This window comes from Lepisosteus oculatus, chromosome 6 (genome assembly GCF_040954835.1).
Source record: "Lepisosteus oculatus isolate fLepOcu1 chromosome 6, fLepOcu1.hap2, whole genome shotgun sequence".
NCBI classification, from domain to species: Eukaryota; Metazoa; Chordata; class Actinopteri; order Semionotiformes; family Lepisosteidae; genus Lepisosteus; species Lepisosteus oculatus.
In genome coordinates, this window is record NC_090701.1 from 49,144,441 (window position 1) to 49,164,989 (window position 20,549).

General features: G+C 36.9%; 1 protein-coding gene across 3 annotated transcripts in view; it reads left to right on the forward strand.

Annotated features, from left to right (window-relative positions):
* Window positions 1–10: 10 nt before the first annotated feature.
* tgs1 (trimethylguanosine synthase 1) overlaps window positions 11–20,549 on the forward strand; it is a 48,104-nt gene continuing 27,565 nt past the window's right edge. The window contains exons 1-8 of one of the 3 annotated variants that reach the window (XM_015353542.2): window positions 11–90; window positions 556–681; window positions 5,806–5,879; window positions 6,821–6,972; window positions 9,976–10,780; window positions 15,020–15,137; window positions 17,153–17,239; window positions 19,285–19,453. In XM_015353542.2, coding sequence (XP_015209028.2) covers window positions 578–681; window positions 5,806–5,879; window positions 6,821–6,972; window positions 9,976–10,780; window positions 15,020–15,137; window positions 17,153–17,239; window positions 19,285–19,453 — 1,509 coding nt within the window. In that variant the 5' untranslated portion in view covers window positions 11–90; window positions 556–577. The other 2 variants (XM_015353540.2, XM_015353541.2) reach the window with 2 other exon arrangements.

Here is a 20,549-nt window from a genome sequence, read left to right on the forward strand (position 1 = left end):
CTTATTTTAGTTCCTTCTCCGACCGGTTGGAGATCAGTGTGACACCAAGAGGAAGTTGTTGGAGTGTTGATTTCCTACTTTTGAAAACATGTGAGTGACGTTCATAGATGGTGTGGTGGTGGTTGTGTTGCTGTATGTTGCATTTTAAAGCAACGATTGAACATTTGTATGCGAGACAGAATTTCAGTAAGGTTTAGTTGTCATTCTTGCTGATGCGAGGACTGTAGGATTCAGAAAGTAAATTTATAACGCAGTTTAGGGAAAGGAAAAGGTTGAATGACAAAATTAAAATGAATGTCGAAACAGAGTACGATAGTTACAACAGATAGCGACAACATGCAGAAGTTTCTGTTGGAAATGTTTTTTTCTTAAGATTGCTATGACTTACCTCTATTTACAAATCTTTTCATATCTGATGCCTGGTCACGTTAGACATTTGTCGTGTTAAGTTACCTTACTTACCTTACTGGACATCTAAATTAATATGTGCATGCTTCAGTGTTTAATTCAACACTGTGTTCTGTTTAGTTCTCATTCTGTTTTTTCATTCTCCAGAAGAAAGTGTAAAAACTACAATATGATAAGTGGAAAGTGCAGTTTGATTGCTGACATTTTTCTCAGCATCGATGGATTGGATGGCGATAATACTATTCACTGTCTGTGCTCGAGAGCCTTTGTACAGTAAGTGACAACAATCTTATGATTTGATGTTTGTTTGCCCATAATTGAGACAACATTTACTATTTAGTGTCAGACAGTGTCAACAATGGAAGTTTTCAGCCAGGTCTAAACGTATACCTGCAGCATGGTTAGGTTTATGAAAAGGATTACATTTCAGTTTTGAGGTTCTTTCTTCATGAATCAACAAATCATTGGTACTATTGTGAATTCATAAAGCATGGTTCATAAGCGAAAGCGTATTGATTTCATCTTGCTTGTGAAGGCTGGTGCTCAGCACCAGGAGAATTAGGGACCATTTATGTCCTGTGTGTACCACAGTTTCTGTTTTGTAGTGCTAGAGAAGTTCAATTAAATTTGCTTTTTTACTTTATCATTGGCCAGAGAAGATAAGATGGTATCCTTCTCAGCATTTTATAAATTGATTTACAGTGTTGTGTTTTTTTCTGGGAGCACAGTGTGAGTCAAACACGATTTTTTTACACAAAGTTTATGATCCTTGTCAAGTTACAAAATACATTTTGTTTTTGAGATCCTTTATTCAGTTTTGGTGTTTTATTCTGATTTTGAAAGTCCGATTCAGTGGTCAAAGTTGAGGGTCTTTCACTTTTAAATGCCAAGCTACGGTTTATAGCTCCTAGTTTATAGGTGTACTGTACATTGATGATATGACAATACTTGTTGTATTTGCCCAAAGTTTATTTTGTATTCAAGCAGCTATGTCTTACGCACACACAGATATATAAAAATATATAAACAGTCTACATAAGCTTTACTTTAAAATAAATATAATATGACATGGTAAAAGACATCAACTTCAGTTAAGCAAAAAGTCAAAAGCCTTTACAAAATCATTATACACCCTTCTTCCGGTTGAATACGCAGAGCTTTCCAGAACCTGTACATTTCCACTGTCATCCTGAGTGCCTCTCATTGGACTATATCCCTTCATTTTGCATATAACTTCTGATTGCACTTGCCCATAACCCATGCTCATTTATTGATGGAGTAGTTTGATTTAAATTAGGATAAAGAAATACCAAATTTTGTTAATCTGCATTGAGGAATTCTATATTAAGTTAATTTACTCTATATTAAATAAAACACCGCAGGTCTATTTCACCTCTAGTCTGAAATGGCAGCAGACATAATGCACTGTCTAAAACATGAAATGAGATTTTACTGTGTCACAGGGACAGAGTTCAGGTGTTCTAGTTTGTCACAGATTGACCAGAGTAGAGTGTGTACAGATTGTTGTATTGAGTAGTATTTATTGTGGTTTTTCAGAATTTCAAAATCAGCCCTGAGCGCCTTGAAATATTTTTCTTTGCAAACATACAGTTTGAATACTTTTGGGCATGGATGATGTTACTGTAGAAGGTAGCAGCTAATATTAAGTATTTTGTAGCGGAGGATAAATGTATTCACTTTATTCTGTACAGTAAGGAAGGGCAGACTTATGAACTGGTTCAAACATTTTATCAAGCGTGAAAAAAGGTGAATGTGGCTAGTGCAGTGCCTCTCAATAAGGCTGAAGTAGAATGAGCATCTGGAAGCCTTAGTCGCCTACCTTTAAGGCAGATGATATGGTTTGTAATTTTGTAGATGTTCCATCAGCCCTGTTGTCCTCTACAAACAAATGAAAGTATACATCTAAAGTGGTGGACCTCAAAGTACAAAAGCTTTATGAATGTGCATAACAGAAAGAAAAAATCAATTAAGGCTGGTTTAGGACTTGTAGTAAAATACGGGAATATACTGTATGACTGTAGGTGTTTTTGTTAACAGTACTGCTAAACCTTGTAAGTCCTGTATACTTGAATTAGGATTGTGTGTGTTTTTAAACTTAATCTTACATTTATTCTTAGGCAAAGGCTGAGCAATGAATCTGTCTATTGAAAAACTGTATTGCTTGTTCACTATCAGCAGTCAGTGTTATGCATCACTTTTTCCTGTTCAAGGGATTTAAGGAGAGAGTTCTAAGCCAGTGATTCTCTATTCCCTTGCACAAGGCCTTTGTGTGTAATTGAGAAGAAATATATAGTATTTCTATTGCTGTGTGTGTAGATAATGTAATTAGGGTAATTTTAGTCACGCACTACAAATCTGTAGTGTCGTGTCACTTTTTTGTCCTTTCCTGACATACATCAATGCATTACTTCTTTGTAACCTGCCACATAAACATACTTAGGCATTGTTATAGTTTTGTACTTGACCCAAAACCTTCTTGTTTACACATTGGTACTTTTTGTTTATTGTTATAACTCATTTTCCTTGAGATTCTATTATTACTTTAATTTGCGTTAATGGTAATTGTTTATTTGCTTGTAAGAAATCTTCTTCATTTATGGTGCCAAACATATTTCATCTTCCTGAACAGAGCAAATCTAAATACAGCTAATGAGATTTTCAGTGCTGCATAGATGGAATTATTAAGCAAAATTAGGCAACAGGTAAAGTTTTCTGAAAACCAATCTGTCCCTTTTCTCTTTATCTTTTATTAAAATGATTTTACTTAATCAATATTTTTACTTCCTTGTAGCTTGAAGCTAAATGTACTCATGATTTGCTTGGTTCTTATAATAAGATATTTAAATACATTGGAACAGGTTGTCCATGGCCACTTAGTTTTGAAATGAGTTTTTGCATTTACGGTTTACAACGGGATAATTACATTCTGCCCTTATAAAAACTTAAGATGTAATATAAGCCTGTACTTGTGTAATGTGGGTGAATATGTTGCTGAGGAGTAAATAAATTAATTTCTTCAGTGACAGGTGTTTATATTCTCTTAAAAGGGCCATTCTGGAGTTTTCTATTGTTTTAAAGTTAGGGCAGGCAGAAGCCAGTAGGTTTTATAATCTACTTAAAAAGTTTCATTCTGGTGGCATGACGGGATTAGGGCTGAGTTCACACATCCTGAACCAAGACCCAGAGATTTGTGCAGTATTAGTAGGGCTTAACGTGGATGCAAGTGCAGGACAATGTAAAACCAAAATGGTGTGTTCATCTGATTTTTCTCTTTTTAAGTCAGCTTTTTTGTACAATATTAGACCTGCTTTTATTTCATTTTGGAATTTGTTTCAATAAAAACAAAAATGCTGCTGTACAACAATATGTCTTCATCATTTTCACCTTTCAGTGAATGTTCAGAAACAAAGAAAAGACAAAGAGTGTTAAGATGTTTTGTTTATAGAATAATTTTTAAATCAAGAATGGGTGTTTTAACATTTTACAATGCACCAGTGAAACCTCACTTCAGAATACTATGTGCATTTTTTATCAACACAGTATAGAAAAATATATTGCTTCTATGTCATCAGTCTGCAGAAGAACCTGGTATGTACCAGTTAAAAAGTAATGTCTTCAGTTTTTATCACAGAAGACTGTAAGGGCATGTGATTCAGGTGTTCTAATTCTCGAACGTACTGGCACGGTTGATCCACTGGACTTCTGCAGGATTAACATGAAACCTGAAACAGAAGACACAAATGGAAACCAAGAAGAAGTGCATTTAAATCTGAGAACAGGAGGCCTTTTTCTTGCTCAAAGGATTGTGGGTATCTGGAGCGAACTATTCAACCATGCTCTCAAAACCAATCTTGCAAGTACCAGCTGGATCAAGCTAGATCCTTTAACAGTTAGGTGCTGATTACTACTGTATTAGTAATCTGAATCACATTGGCATTCCACTCACAAATTGTTTTTTGAAGCTGGTGATGTACACTTGTTGTGTCTCTGAAGCAGAATCTGATCTTTTGCCAAGTGCACAAATAACATGAGCCCCTCAACTTGTTCAACGTTTCTGTTTGTCGAGAGTATATCTCCATAAAAGATTCCATAAAACCATTTAAGAAAACGCCCTTTAATAACCGCACAGCATATTATACTGTTTAATGGGAAATGTAATTTAATTATGTTCCTGTCACATAGATTATTAAATGAAGCACTCATGCTGTACACCAGGGACAGACAAAACGTCATTCCAGACCATAATTGTTTCTGTGATGCCATAGAATGAAGGACTGCTGAGGTTGTAGAGTAATTTGGAAACTGTACCTCTTTGAACAGTAGTCAAAGAGTCCATATTTGAGAGTAATTTTTAATTAAACTGAAAGTAAAAAGAATCTGAGATATGGATTAACATTGTTTTACTTGGTTTGTGACCTCATTCATACACTTCAACTGAAGAGTTAGGACTGACAGCTCAGGGAAAGTAGTAGTAACTGGGCTTATCAGCACCCTTAAGAATCCTGCAATGCTGTTTCCTGCAATAGTCGGATCCAAGAATATAAGTTCAGGTCGGTAGCTGCGTCACCATGCGTAGGCTGCAAAGGAACAAGTAATAGGTTTATTCCATGCTGAAAAAAAGGAAGAAAGAAAACACAACGTTTCAGCCGTGGAGCCTTCTTCTAAAGCCTTCTTTAGACACCTGAAGAAGGCTCCACGGCTGAAACGTTGTGTTTTCTTTCTTCCTTTTTTTCAGCATGGAATAAACCTATTGTTCCCAAGAACATACGATTAGGATGGTACAGTGAACAAAATAGAAATAAATCCGCTTCAAAAGGCAGTGCAGATATGTGTTTTACGCTGCTCTTTATGCATAAAAACCCGTAAAAATAAACTTGAAGCACAAAGAAAAGAAAGCAGGACGCAAGGTCCTGTTCATCTGCACTGATGATGAATCCCCTAGTACAGACAGCATATACTGCAGCATTGACTACAATGGCCAGGTGGAAGCAGGAAGAAAAAGAGAAAAAAATGCAGCTTTAGATAATCCCTAAGTCTTGAACCCCACACACAAAGGTAGTTTCTGTGTCTTAGCCTTTCTACAGAGAATGTGTTGTCAAAAAAACAATGTCTTATATGAAATAAATGAGTGATGTTGTAAGTTTGACATACTGTGGGAAAAGAAATATCAGTTACACTGGAATGCATTTTGTTCTGTGTGGGTTTCTGAAAGAAATGAATATGTACTTTATGTTTACATACCCCTTATTGAAAGATACCATTACAAGATTCTAAGAATAGTGAGATTGTTAGTTCACTTTCTAATATTTTTCTTTGAAATACTTGTTCTTGGTTCCTGAAATAGTTTTTTTTTATTTTTTTTGTTTGATCTCACAGAGATCAAGAGCTGTGCTGGTATAGCTTAAAGGACATCTGTGAGAGCACGGACTTTGCGGAAAACAAGCCTGAAGGTAAGAAAAATCAAACCTTGATGAACCATACTGAAAGGAATGGACATTTTTATTTATTGCAGTAGTGATTGAAGAGGTTTAGCTTTCAGTAATGGCAGCACATCCAATATATAACTTACAAGCTCAACAGAAAATATCCTACTTCTAGACTAAATAATAAACAGAACAATGCAGTATGAGGCAAAATTGAGTTGTTTTAAAGGTTATGTTATCCATTCATTTTTTATAAATGCTTCAGTTGAGAACTACAAGAATCATTGTTATATTAGTCAAATATTTCCCAGTAGGCTCTAAGGTATAATAGAGTAATATGATTCATTATACATTTAAGTTTATTTTTAAAGATCTGATTTGGACAGAAATAACCCAAGAAGTGATGTGAGAAAGAATATTGTGCTTCAGAAGCTTGAATCTATCCAATTGTTATATAAATGCTGCGAAGAAGCCAGATTATACTGCTAAAGATTCAGTCATAAGAGGTTATAAGCAGACTGGTGTGGCTTGTAGCTCCAGGAGGTTAGAGGTCAACCTAGGGTAGTGGTTAGGGATTTGCACTTGGAACTTGAAGGTCTAGAATGCTATTATACAATTAAGCATGGCGCTTCTCAGAAAATGTCTAGATTTAGAAATGAATACAAATGCAAGGCCCCCTACTAAATAAATAACAATAATAAATGAGAATAAAGAAGGATTCCCTTGTCGTGTGATCAGACTTCAATGTTAAACTGTGGTGATGCACAAGCTTCGTATGATGTTGTAAATTTTGTTGATCTTCTGTGGCTTTTTAGTGTGTATTTTTTGTGGGACTTTCCTGCAGTACAACAGATTCTTTTTTCTTTTTTATATTTTTATAAATTTTTTATTTAGGGAAATCTCAGCACTGTTGTATCCGTCATAAATGTAAAAGAGAGAGTGTGAATTAGGAACCGTTTTCTTTTCAGGTCTGGAAGGAAATGATGAGGAGCCAGTTGTGTCTCCTGTAGATGAAGCACAGCAAGAGGTTAATGAAGAACTGGATGAGGAGGCCATGCTTATGATCAGCATGGGGTTGCCACTCCAGTTTGGTAGCTCCTCAACTAAGAAGCAGTGCACAGTAAGTTGTTATTTTTGACTGTTTTATGATTTCATGAAAATGGGTATTACTGTAAATACTGCCCGATTCATGAAACAGACATCCTAATTCATGTGAACAAGGATATTTCAGTCAGAATAATATAATGTGATTGAAGACAGAGTGGCAGCCCTCTTGGTATATGCAGGAATATCAGTGCATCAGTTGTTAAAAGCACACTCACTGAAATGACACTGGCCACAGGTTTTGGCCAAAAGGCGTTACGGGCAACCTTCTAACAGCAGTCAAAATGCAATAACGAATAGGCTGCCATCTTGTTTTAGAAAGGAATCTCATTTAAATCTTTGTCTTGTTGGCACTAGAACTGTTAATGAAACGTGGAGTTGATTGTCCCAACAGTTTTTGATCAGGCACAGTTTTGAAGCATATCTCCAAACGTATTTCATTACTGACGGCCGATGTAAAAATTAGAACAATTTGCAGGTGCAAACGTGAAAAAAGTTTTCTGATGAAATAAGCTAATTTCAACTCCGCTGGTAGAATTGCTGATAAAAAAAAAGATTTGGAAAAGGTTTTTGAATATGTGGGTCAGGCCTCTATCTTGGCTGACGCCAGATACTGTTTGTGGCACAAATGTGGCTGTCTAGTCTTTGAACGCAAGCCACCCAAGGTGTAATCCCCTGCAACGTAGAATCCTAAAAATATACAGTTACCAAAAACACTGGCATTTAAAAAAAAATAATGATCACTTCAGAATTAGAATTAGGAAAACAGAATTCAGTTTGAGACAAAGGCCTGAAGTCAAAAGTTCCTTATGATGCTAAATGTGAAAATAATAAAAAGCAACTTTGTATTTACAAAACAAAAGTCTTACATGTATATAACCAGGTTTGCTTGCATTCAAAACCTTACCATATTGTAATGATTTAAATAAATACATAGAACATGAAGACACAGCAGTAGACAAGTATAGCCTGAACATGCACTGGCACCTTTATGGTAGGCAGTGTGTGGTAGGCTTGATGAGTATGAGCCAGATTTTCATTGCTTTCCCCAGGCTGATCAGTCTCTAGATCTCAGTCCGGTGGAATGTGAAATTTAATGCTACACATCATTACCCTCACCACAGCCTCAGCTGAAGGCCATCTTTCTAAAGCAAAGACATCAAATAATTTCAAAACCTCGTAAAATTCAGTCACTGCTTATAGGGGCCCAACACATTATTTAGCAGTGTTTATTAGTACATTGTGCATCAAAACAATTTTAGCACTTTGGACTGTAACATATTCACCGAGGTTTTAGGAAAATGGTAGTTTTGTAGCAGGTGCACTGACAGTGAATAGACATGGCATTTAAAATTCATTATAATTATCAACTTTTTCTCATCAAGAGAATTGATCAATGTGGTACCTACTGTGAAAGTCTCAGGCTACTAGCATGTGGGGTCACTATTTTAAGCAATGTAGGCTGTACATATGTGATGACTGAGATACAGATGCTGTTTATGGGATACTGGCCATTTCTCTCATGCATGGACAAGACTGTGCCTTGTTACTCCTCCCTGAGCCCTAGATACCACATACTATCCCAGCTCATCTAATAAATGTTTATTGAGGCTTAAGGCTATTGGGTAGGATTTACATTGCATAACTGAAACACTGTCATCTCGCAAGAAAGCCATTGTTACTTGAGCACCATAAGGATGTGCATTGTCTCTCCAGAATATCAGAATATAATAGATGAGGTCCAAAGACATGATCAGTGTAGTATTGTATATTCTGGTTACCATTAGTCACTAGTTCTATAGCTGAGAGCTTCACACTTGGGGCTTCCTGTTGATTTATCTGTTGTCAGCAGTGAATAGCATATCGTTTTAAACAGCTGTGCCACATGCAGAAGAAATGTCTCATCTCATCAGAAGGTTGTATCTTAAAAGCTATGTGGCAAGTTTGAAAAATAATGAATTTGCATTCTGACATTTTGGTGTCTGATCACATCAAAATCTGCAGTTCTTGTTTAATTGGATAGAAATTGAGTGAACAGGAGACCTTGCGTTTGGAGTCTTTTGAACAAGCTTCCTGCTCTGGATATCTCGCCGTATCTTCATTTTATTGTAATATGCGGCAATGCATTTATTACGTTTGCGCTTTTTTGTAATTGATGGTTTCTTCATTCATTTTTAATCATATTTTACTGCTGACTAGGCTTTGTTCTTTTAAAAAATAATCAGATTATGTTTGAAATTTTAATTAAAATATGCTTACTCTAATCTTGAAATGTTTTGTAATTGGTTTTCATGGAAAATGAGGTTGTTCTGAAGAGAAAAGTTTCAAAGTGTCAAAAATAAACTTTCCCGAATTTCAGTCTCAATCTTTTGAAAAACATTATCACTTTGGCATCAGGTTTGAATGACATTATATTATATTTTGGATTATAATGTCTGTTTTAGACATTTGAAATAAAAAAGACTACAGGATCTCGGGTACAATATATGATTAGAAATACTGTAAATATTTTGAAATAATTTAAATCTATTATTCAGATCCTTTGGATTAGTACTTCAGTTATGGATCTGAGGGATGAGCTGGTTCTTGCTCTGTAATACTTCCTGAGATAATGCGATGACCTTAGTGGACAAGAAAGCTTTATTCTTCATAATTATTCTCTATTCATTCATAAGGCCATCTTGCCTTGCAAACTTTTATTGTGTATTTTATTGAGGTTGAGTAGCTATGATCCTGTGTGAATTGATAATTGTATGTTTTCTGAGTAAAAAGATTTGAGTTGAAATATTGAAAAATATTTAAGTGACATGTAGTTATTGTTATAGAACACTTCAGGTAAATAATGAGTTTTCTTTGTATTGATGGCTTTTTTTCCCCCCTCTACTAATGTGCTGTACCGTGCTAGAAGCATGCTCTTTAATGTCTGTTCTTGATGCATGATACATTTTCATCTAAGTATATTTTGCAACAAAGCGCTCATGCTGTGGACTCAAAACCGTTTTTTTAATTTTATTATAAGGTGGTATATGATGAAGGTGGCGACGGTCAAGATGCTTCAAAATGCACAAGAAACAGGAAGAGCAGGAAATACAACCATGCAAACTCTGAAAGTCATAACGAGTATGTCGCTGTGCAAGGAGGAGATGCGCAGTGCACTTCAGAAACCATGGGTGAGCCAAAGAGTGAAGATGAGATTGCAGGTGACGGGGGAACCTCATCCGCTGGGAATCCCGTGTCCCTGGACTGGAAGAGATACTGGGAACGGCATGGAGAAGAGCTTCTTTGGCAAAGCTGGATGGAAACGCATCCTGGAGATTCCAAAGGCGAGTCACTGCCACCATGGGATCATCCCACCAGTAAAAACGAATGGGAGAGGCATGCTAATGAAGTGTACTTCTGCTACTGGGAACAGTTTCAGTACTGGGCCTCCCAGGGGTGGACTGTGGACGATTCCTGCAGCAGTGCTGCCGAGGAGAAGGTGGTGCCAAGTGAAACGCAGCAGGCTGCTGTCTCGGAGCAAAGTGGGGACGTAAGCGATGAGCTTCCTCCCAGGGTAACTAGAGACTTTGAAACCGGAAGAAATCCGGAAGAGATAGAAGATCTTACAGGAGAGGCAGCAGATATGATTCAACAGATAACTCTCAATTTGGACGAAGGGGAAGCAAGCGGGTCACCTGTGTCGCAAAATGAGGGCACCTGCTCAGGGTCAAGTCGGACTCATGAGGATCTCTCTGTGGTCTCCTGTTCTGATAGAAACGAGCCTTGTGACGGAGATAAGCGGAAGAGGGCAGCTTCTTCTGGTGCTAGCCCCAGTGGAACAGGAGGTCAGTATTTCCCATTTCAACCTATAACTTACTTTTACATTTCAATAGATTACCAGCCAAACATGTGATAAGTGAACAAATACCAGGGTTAATAATGACCACATTCCTATTACCTATAAAACTAGTTTTCACTTAGAGCTAGAAGATAAGATAAGATCACTTTATTAGCCATATACAATTTCTTGCATTAGGAATTTGTCTTTTTCACATACCCCAGCTTGCTCTCCATGAGACACAGACAGGGAGAGAGAAGCTTGGGGTCAGAGCGCAGGGTCAGCCATTGTACAGCACCCCTGGAGCAATTGGGGTTAAGGGCCTTGCTCAGGAGCCCAACAGAGTAGGATTCCTCTGCCAGCTGTGGGATTTGAAACAGCAACCTTCCTGTCACAGGCGCAGATCCTGAGCCACAGAGCCACTGCTCCGCCAGACACTTAGAAGGCTAAGTGTTAAATTCTCTGCTGTGATTGGTACGGTATAGGATCTGTCTTTATATCAGTCCTTGTGTACAGTCTCTTACAGAATGTATTGTTAAAATAATAGGTGCTGGCACAATTTTACTTGCATGTTATATTTATTTTTTCAGGATGTGTAGAGGGATTTTTAAAGACTGCTACCTCCTCACAGCTCGTGGGTCCTGAGTTTAAAGACCGGGGTGCCTTCTTTGTAGACTTTCTTGACTTGACTTTCTTAACTCATGTCTCTATATTGCTCCAGTGAAGTAGAAAGATCCTGTCAACAGACATTCCTGCACATTTGCCCATTGTTTCCAATAATAGGTTCCTGGTTCCCTCCTTGACCAGGGCGGACTTACAAGGAATAAAAACAGCAAAAATAAACAAGCTTTCTGATGATAAATGGATGTGCCAGTTTATTCAGTCTGACTTTATTGAACAATGTGATTTTGTAACCTTTTATTTAATCAGAGAAGATGGGGGGTTATACTGACAACCTGCAGAGAAGTCATTTATACAGCTGGGCATTTTTATTGAAGTAATTTGAGAGAAGTACTTTTCTCAAGGCTACAACAGTAATGTCCCTCCTGAGATTGGAACCCACAATCCTCCTGTTAGGAGTTCAGAGCCCTAACCACTATTAAGCTGCTGCCTTGAAACTGTTATGACTAAAAATTATTAGAAGGAAAATTGGACAAATGCAGTTTGAGAATGTTGAGCTATTTTACAGCCGTAGAGCTTTTTTACTTGAAAAAAGATGTGACCCTCAAATGGCAAAAGAATCTGGTCTTTGATCTGTAATGTTGCTTTGTTAAGTATAAAATACCTTTTGATCAATAATATATGCAGTGCCACTGCATATAGTACCATTCTATTATAATAGTCCTTATAATTAGTGATTTTCTGGACAAAGTCCTTTTTCAAAGTCCTTCAAAGGTAATGGGGACTCCCCTCCACCACCACCAATGCGAAGCCCCACCTGGATGAAGCAACAGCAGCCATGTTGTGGCAGAACACTCACCATTGAGTGAGTGGGGCATTAGGACCCACAGACTGCAGGGTGAGCGCCCCCTGCTGGCCCCACTAACCCCACTCACCTGCTCGGCTTCAGTGGGTTCCTAGCTGTGAGTTACAGGGTGATATATCTGCTGGCTAATAGCATATTAGAATTAGCATTAGCTTCAAGCATTTTTTTTCATGAAAAAATATATTCTGCTATTAAAAGAAGTTTTTCTTTTAAAAAAATAATGTATCCCTACAATTACTTTTCTTAAATGTGTTTTCCTGTCATATCTGTGCTTTACCTGGGCTCGTATTATTTAATAATGATAAAGCTGAAATGTGTTTGCCGTGATATAATTCAAAAGATTAGTGTTTGCTCTTCTCTTCTCAAGGGTTCACTGTAACAGACAGAAATGTCCTGATGTTCCACCTTGGTTAAATATTGCCACTAAATAAATAATACAGGAGACATGGCTTACAAAGTTGGGAAAGAGTGTGCTTTTGGAGAAGAAACAGTTGTAAGCAGTAAAAGGCAAAGTAACTCCAGTAATACTGGGAAAGGAGTAAAAATTGCTCTAGTGACTTCCATAGATAGCATGATGTTAAGAATTATAGCCTTAAGCATTCACTGAACTATGGAATTGAAAGAGGCATTAAAGCACTAGAAAATATAACTAATAATTTGGCTTTTAAAATGTCATTACATAAATGGAAAGCAAGGCCAGTACAAGCTGAAAGGATTTTGCTGTGGAGACTGTACCAGAGGGCTTGTGTTTTGGCCTCCTTGAACTGTCTGCTCGTTGTGTCTTCAGCTCCCTTCCACTTTAGCTGTGTTGGGAATCTATTAGTGCTTCAAACGGAAACAGTTACAGTCTGTTTGTGCATAAATTAGCAATAAAAAGAACATTAGAGTTTATGTGAAATCAACACAAAACCATATTAAATAAATGGTTCTTGGAATTAGGTCTGTACTTCATAACATCTAGCATTAGGTTATACAGTCTTTGAAAGAAAAATATTTTTTTCCACTGAAGAACAAAAGTTAAAGAGTATATTACTACCTTTCTTTTGGTTTTCTGATATGTTTACAGTATCTCAAATACACGCGCTTGTGACTGGAATCTTACATGTTAAGGAAAATGTTGACGTGAGGGATTAAAATGAGGTTATTTTAGGGTTTGGATTGACTGTGTATGTCTACTAATTAAATGCTAATGAGGACATCTATAAGACAAAATGTTTTATACTTCTTTACTTAGGTATTAAAAATGCATGATTTTATGATCAATTTGAATAGTGTGTTCTTTTAAAACTAGACATAAGGAACAGTGCTTAACCATTCAGAACCTTTCTATGGTTTGCAATTACAAAATTATTAATACTCTTTTTTAAAATGTAATGTTTTATTCAAACCCTGAATACATGAAACTGAAATATGTGGACGGCGTAAGCATTTGAACTTTTGAACTCAATATTTGGTGGAACCACCTTTGGCAGCAATTACAGACACAAGTCTTTTTATTTTGGGTGAATCTCTACCAACTCTGTTAACAGAGTTAACTCTTTAGCAGGCTGAAACAGTTTTTTTCTTTGTTGCATTAGTTTTTAACTTACAACAGGTCTGGTGAGTATAACATTGACATCTGGACGATCTGGTGGTCTTCCACATGGTGGTTGTGGGGTTGCCATTTTATTCTGGTTCAAGATGCCTTTGGCTTAAGAAACACCAATTGAATTGCAACTTAGTAGATGTTATGAGCAGGCAAAGCTACTTCTGACATGCATCTTGCATGATTCTATTATCATTTGCCCAACCATGGCAGATCATCAGCTGCCTGGAATGTCTGCCAGTCTCTATTTCAAAATGTTCCTGTTCCAGTTCTGTATGGCTAATCACCTCCAAACCTAGGACTGACAACACAGGATATGGTGAAATTGAATTTCCATTGACATCAGTATATTACAGTAGTAGTTCAGGTGGGTAGCTGCGTCAGCATGCGTAGGCTGCAAAGGAACAAGTAATAGGTTTATTCCATGCTGAAAAAAAGAAGAAAGAGAACACAGCGTTTTGGCTGTGGAGCCTTCTTCAGGTATTACAGTGATTGTCTGACTGCCATTTTGCGGCAAAATTAATATTCCCAGTGTCTTAGAAGCATTACACTAACTGAAGCTTGGCTAGCTTCGTTGTACCATGGCCTGCTTCAGTACTGCACCTTGGGTGTTGCAGCTATGCTTTTAATGCCCTTACCAAGCAGCCAAAGGCTTAACAAAACACATCCTATTCCGATACTGTTAGGCCAGATAACTCTTATAGGTGTAACAGTAATACCAACAGGATGATGAACATACTGTATGTGAAAATAGCGTACTTCCAGGTATCAGGTTGGCTACCTAACCACCATTTATTTTCCTCATTGTGGATACAAAGCTGTTAACACTTTATACTTGCTGTTTAAAAACTGTTTGAACTCCTATACAATTCCCATTTGCAAGGGTGCTTTTAGTTTTCCCTTTGTGTGAGTGAATTTCATGCAACCAGTTTAAGTAGGTAGGGATTTGCTTGTGGTTTTCTGGTTTGGTTTTATGTATTTTAAATTGTTTATTGAAAATTCCTCATTTCAAGTGAACACAATTCTGGGAAGGAGAGGGACCCGACATTACAAGCAAGTGCTGTCTGCAAAAGTCGTTTTTACCTGCAAAGGATCTGTTGGTGATAAAGCATGTTCACGACCTTCCATTCCCATGGTTTAATCATCCTGAAATCTCCGCTTGATGTTTGTACTAGAGTCAAGACAGAGTGAGCCAGAGAACAAGAGTGGTTCAGTGGGGGAAAGTTCTCGAAAGGATGAAGAGAACGACGATGATGACCCACCGGATCAAAGACAAGTCAAGATAAAAAGGAGGCAAGTACTACAGATAAAAAGAGTTCCCAATGTTCTACAGCACCTCATACTGTAGTATGTTGCACTATGTACCCCAGATTAAGAGAAATACTGAAGTGGATTTTGTTCTCAGACAGAAAAAGTCTCTTAAAACAGATTGAAGTGGCCAAACATAACCCAGCAGATCTCAGTTGGCTTGATGTGCCTAAGGCCTACATTCAGGTCCCAGGTTTTGCTTCTGGTGTTCCTAGGTTGTGATGTAAAAAGTATCAAATAGCCTAAACGTGCATATTTTGGAGGAATGTGTATGTTGTTTTCTTGTAGGCATTATTGTGCTGAGCCAAGATGATTAAATTTGCATACAGGCAGATCGGACACATTTCATGACAAAACATTTGTTTGTATGTATGCTTTTTTAAGTACTTAAAAAGGGTATTTTCTGTTATTGGCATTGTAATTTAAGGAAATAAAATATTATTTATAGTGAAATTAACATTTTTTTTCCTGCAAACAAAGCCATGGGGATTTAGATGTCGCCTTAGATTTTGAGCTGTGCTCTTCTCAGAAGCACTGGGACATTGTTATGATTTGCCTTTTTCTAATTATTTTGCACTTTTAAAATATTTCAAAGCTTCTTAAAATAGAAGTCACATTTATATTCTATGTGGATTCAATTGTGCTTGCAATGAGCCAGAAATTTAATGCTTCCTTGTCCTCCCTACTTTGTGGAAAATGTACAGAAATGGGTTTGTGTCATAGTTGTCTTCAAAATGTGACTAAACATATTCACTGTACAAAGTATGTATGTGCACGGCATTCTTTAGTGTTGTAAGTTCACTTAATCTCAGTCACATCATCTTTTTTTCCCCAAAGATTTTATAGATTCAATTAAAAGCCAACAATAACCAACAATAATAATGCACTAAATCCATACTTCTAAGTGAAAGAAGAACATCTCTTGCTCAGCTAGTGGAATTGTAAATTAGGATTGTAAAGCAGTTTGTTTTCTGATTGTACAGGACGGAAAATGTTGTCTGTTATAAGTTAAGTAGACAGAATCTGTAATAGAAGAACATGATTTGTAGAAGTGCATAATTATCTAACTCATCTCTCTGATCTGATGCAAGTCTAAATTGTGTTAAGATGTCTAATGTCAGAGTTCTATGCTGGAATTCTAAAGCTCATAAAAGCATCATGGTTCAGCAGCTCTATGCTTGACAAATTTATGGGCTTTCGGAAGTGATAAATTGAACAATCTTCTCTAAGAAGAATAGTCTATTCTTAGCACTCCAGGCTTTTTTTTAAGAGGTCAGTTGACTTTTTCTTCGCAGTGCTGCCCTGTCCTGAAGTAAGGTGCATGTTACCTTGAAGGAGTGTTGCACTTGAATGCAAATTTGTTTGGATTTTGTTTTTGCTTATTTTTGTCTTAATGGCATTTTAATGTGTTATAATAATGATATGACCTGCTATTAATCAAGAAGAAAGAAAGATTTCAAGTTGTATCTTAAAGTTTGTTTTTCTTTTAGATGATTTTATGTAAGGCAAAATGTTACAGATCGTAGAATCTGTAAAAGGAGACTTAGGGGACTTTTTAAATTATTTTTTGTAATATCAGTAGCAGAATAGAGCAACTGGCACTTTTTGTTACATTTACTTTACATGTTAAATACTGCACCATTCTCCCAGTGATGAGAATGATTCTACTTAAAACATTTGATTAGTAAAGACCTCCCCCTCTCACAGTTTTTATTCATGGCTATTATGTTCATCTTGATTTTCAAACCTTAATGTAGCACCAGACTGAGATGCAACACATCTGGTTATCATTGCACAATTTAAATATTCAATGTTACTTTTAGTAATTAGCAAGCCAGGAGGTGACAGAACCCCCCAGCGCATAATTGGGTTCTAAAAAAAAGCAAAACCCTCTTTAAATTGCAGTGTGTCAATCATGAAAACAGCTTGAAGGAATCCATCTGGATAGATGTATTCAGTACAGCCCTAATGTGTGTGATTTATTATTACTCTTCCTGCAGCCATGAACTGGATCCTGAAGAAAACCCTGCGTTGTCTTTAAAAGAAGCCTGTGAAACGCTGGGTTTGAAGTGTGGCAGAAAAGAAAAGTAAGGATGGGTATTCTTTTCTGTGTATTCCAATTATTACAAAACTCTGTGAAACCACTTCTGTTGCATTCTTTATAATCCTGTTGAAAGTTCTTTGCCCTAATTTTCAGGCCGTTGTTTTTCACACATTGGTGGTTAACAGTGCAGCAAAAACATTTTGGTTTTGTGCAAACTGACACTAAGTACATCTTTGAAAGATTTACAGTTACGGGGAGGGAGGATTCATATCTAGCGGCTGTCATTCAGATTTCCGAAAGTGGGATCCATTATTTTTGAGAATCGGATAAAAGGAGATTTAGTAATTAAGGAGTAGTAATTAAACTTTTTTAATTTGAAAGTAGTAATTAAAATTTCTTTCGTTTTGGTTTTATTTTTTGGATGGGAGGGAGCTTTTAGTGAATTAATATTTGTCAACATATTTGTAGTCAGAGTTATTTAACCCAAAACTATAAGGTACTAGCATTTATACATATGTTTCAGTAAATTCCATTTGTAAAGCAAGTTGATGAAGGGAATTGTAGTGGCTCAGCAAATTAAAGGTGGTTGTTTGGAGCAGGCTGAACCCTGCTTAATTAGTCTGCTGTGACAGTGATTCTCCAGAAGGTGGTGCACAGGTGTCAGCCAGGATATCCTTGGCTAACCATCTAATAGGATCCCTTGGTGTGCTAGGTGCCTGGTATGCTATGCAAATTTTTAAGGAAGGAAAAAGATAGGTATGTAAATAAGAACACACTGTTGTCTGCTTTTGCTATTGAGCTGAATTGTAAGGATGGGCAACATGTGAAATGTTGTTTTGTTCTGTGTTGAGGCAGACATTTAGTTTTAAATTAGCCTCTTTATTTTTAAAAGCATTACATTTTCTTTAAGATTTTTTTTAACTGTCTTTGGTGAATGATGGTGTTAAAAGTACAGACTTTTCGGAACTTTTTTTATACACCATGATGTTAACGGTAGTTGTGCACCGTAGAACAGAAACGTGGTGCTGCTTTGTGATATCTGAAAGCATTAAAATGATGCTAAAGATGTGTTGCTGATTTGCAGAATTTGGGCATTTGTCAGTTCCCCTCAAAAGTAGCTCTTTTTGTTTGTGGTGTATTTACAGCTGTAGATGACTATTTTCAATACAGAACTCTTTTATCCACTCTACCAGTTCTGAAAACTGAACATGCAGATATTGTACTTTTCAGTAACCTTTTCTTCAGGACCATTAGTTTTCTTTACACTAAGAACTGCTGCTTAAACGTTTTGTAGTACATTTTGAAAACGGTTAATGAACAATAGTATTTTCTTTCATTTCATACTCTCCTGCTTAATATCCCGTAGCTTTTGTATCTTGATACAGTTGATACTGCAAAAAAATTCTCTGTGTTGACTTTTTAATGTGATTTATATATTTTTAAGCGCTCTTCTAATATGACACTATTTGGTATCATTGTGGTTATTTGTGTTATAATGCAAGGTGTAGAACTGTCAGAATTGAGAGAGATAAGAGATAACTGAACTGTCAGTATTGTTTATTTTTTTAATAAATAATTTACATTATTTTCATCACCAATCCCAAAAATAACTTGCATGTTTCCTACGTGTCCAGTTGTCCTGAGTGGCGTGAAGCATTTTTAACAAAAATGAAAAGACTGCACCAAAAATTGTTATATTGTAAAAAAAACATGTTAACCATCAATACCTCATGTGAATACCTGAAAATGCTTCTGGCAGTTTGTGATCTACTCTACAGCATCTACAGCACCTACTCACAAGTATCATTTTCACAGCATGACTGCCTCTGCTGAGATATGCCGATAACATCCAGGCAGGTCTAATGGGATTTTCATGCACTATTTTCTCTAAGAAATGCCTGGTGCTGACATACAAAAAGTCTTATTGGTTGTTTTAAAGTAAGTAGGCCTATACATTGGTTTGCTCTCTGGTTATTTTCTTGGTATAATCTTTTTAACTATATGAAGTTATTTTCATATATGTGGATGTTTTATCATTTTATATTTCTACCAGACTAAAAGTACATCTTTTTTTTGTCCCGGATCTAGAAGCACTCTGCACATTAAATCTTACAAAGCCCGCCTGCGTGAAAGGGATTCTGAACTGAAATCAAAACTCCTGGGCAGACATAGGCATGCCTGCAGTAAAAATAAGCATATCTTCTTTACAGAAGAAGGAGAAGCTCTGGCACCTAAGATGAGCAAAACATGTGATAAAGTAAGCAATCTTCTTTCTTTTGTGTTTTTGGAATGATTTGGTTGCGACCAAGCAGGTGGGTACAACGGAAAGTGTAAATTCTCTGCCTGACTGAAACTATCCTGTTTTAGTGTCTGCTAATTTTAGTTAGGTGAATCTGTTGTGAGACATATTTAACACACAGTGCCACTCGGTGTCTTATTTTCTGAGTAGTATTTTAATTTCTGAAAGTCCCCAAAGAAAAACAAAAAAATGATTTAATTATTCTCAAACATTTAATTGGGTTCAAGGTTGATAGGGGTTCTACAAGGCTAGAAGAAGGATTAAAATCACGATTAACACTGAATTGTCATTTTGGTCTTTTTAACAGAAACCTGTCTTTCTGTAACACTGCACATCTGTGCTACTGTAACTTGCCTAATCTGCATGCTGTCAACACCCAAATGGAGAATAAAGTGCAAAATAGTTACTCATTGTGCGCTGTACTTATTAGTGTAATGGAGCAGCTGTCTCTCTGAGGTGTCTTTGTCAGCTTGGCCACTGGAGGCGAGGAAAGGTATAAGTGTACAAGGGTTAAAGTCAGGCATTTGCACACAACTGTTACAGAGCAAGTAGCTGGTTCCAGATAGGTTTCTCTAAATATGAAGAGAACATAGAAGAAGGTGTCTCTCTGTGGGAATAAATCTAATTGATATAATTCAGCACAGTAGTGTAGAAGTCAACCCTTACACATCTTAGGGAAATCCTGTACACGAAAGCAGAGAACTGTGGCATCCGAGGCTACAAGATGTAATCTTTTGACACCGTTGGACTGCAACAAGCCCTGCTAAGAGACCTCCCTTGTTGGGGTCCACCTTGAATTACCACACTTGAAGACAACAGCCTCTCAGTTAAACCCTTGCTTGCTACTGCTGTATGACTATTCAGAGAGGACGTTTTAATTGAGAAGATGGCCTCTCTGGTGTGATAGCAGAGACTATGTGACTGTTTTTCTGACATCATTAGGCTCTGCACATTTTCTGCCAAAACAGAGAACACCTGTTCATGTCATTGCGATCCTGAAGTGTCTGTGTATCCCAGCATTTCCTTACCCAGGCTTCTCCCTTAGTGGGGAACT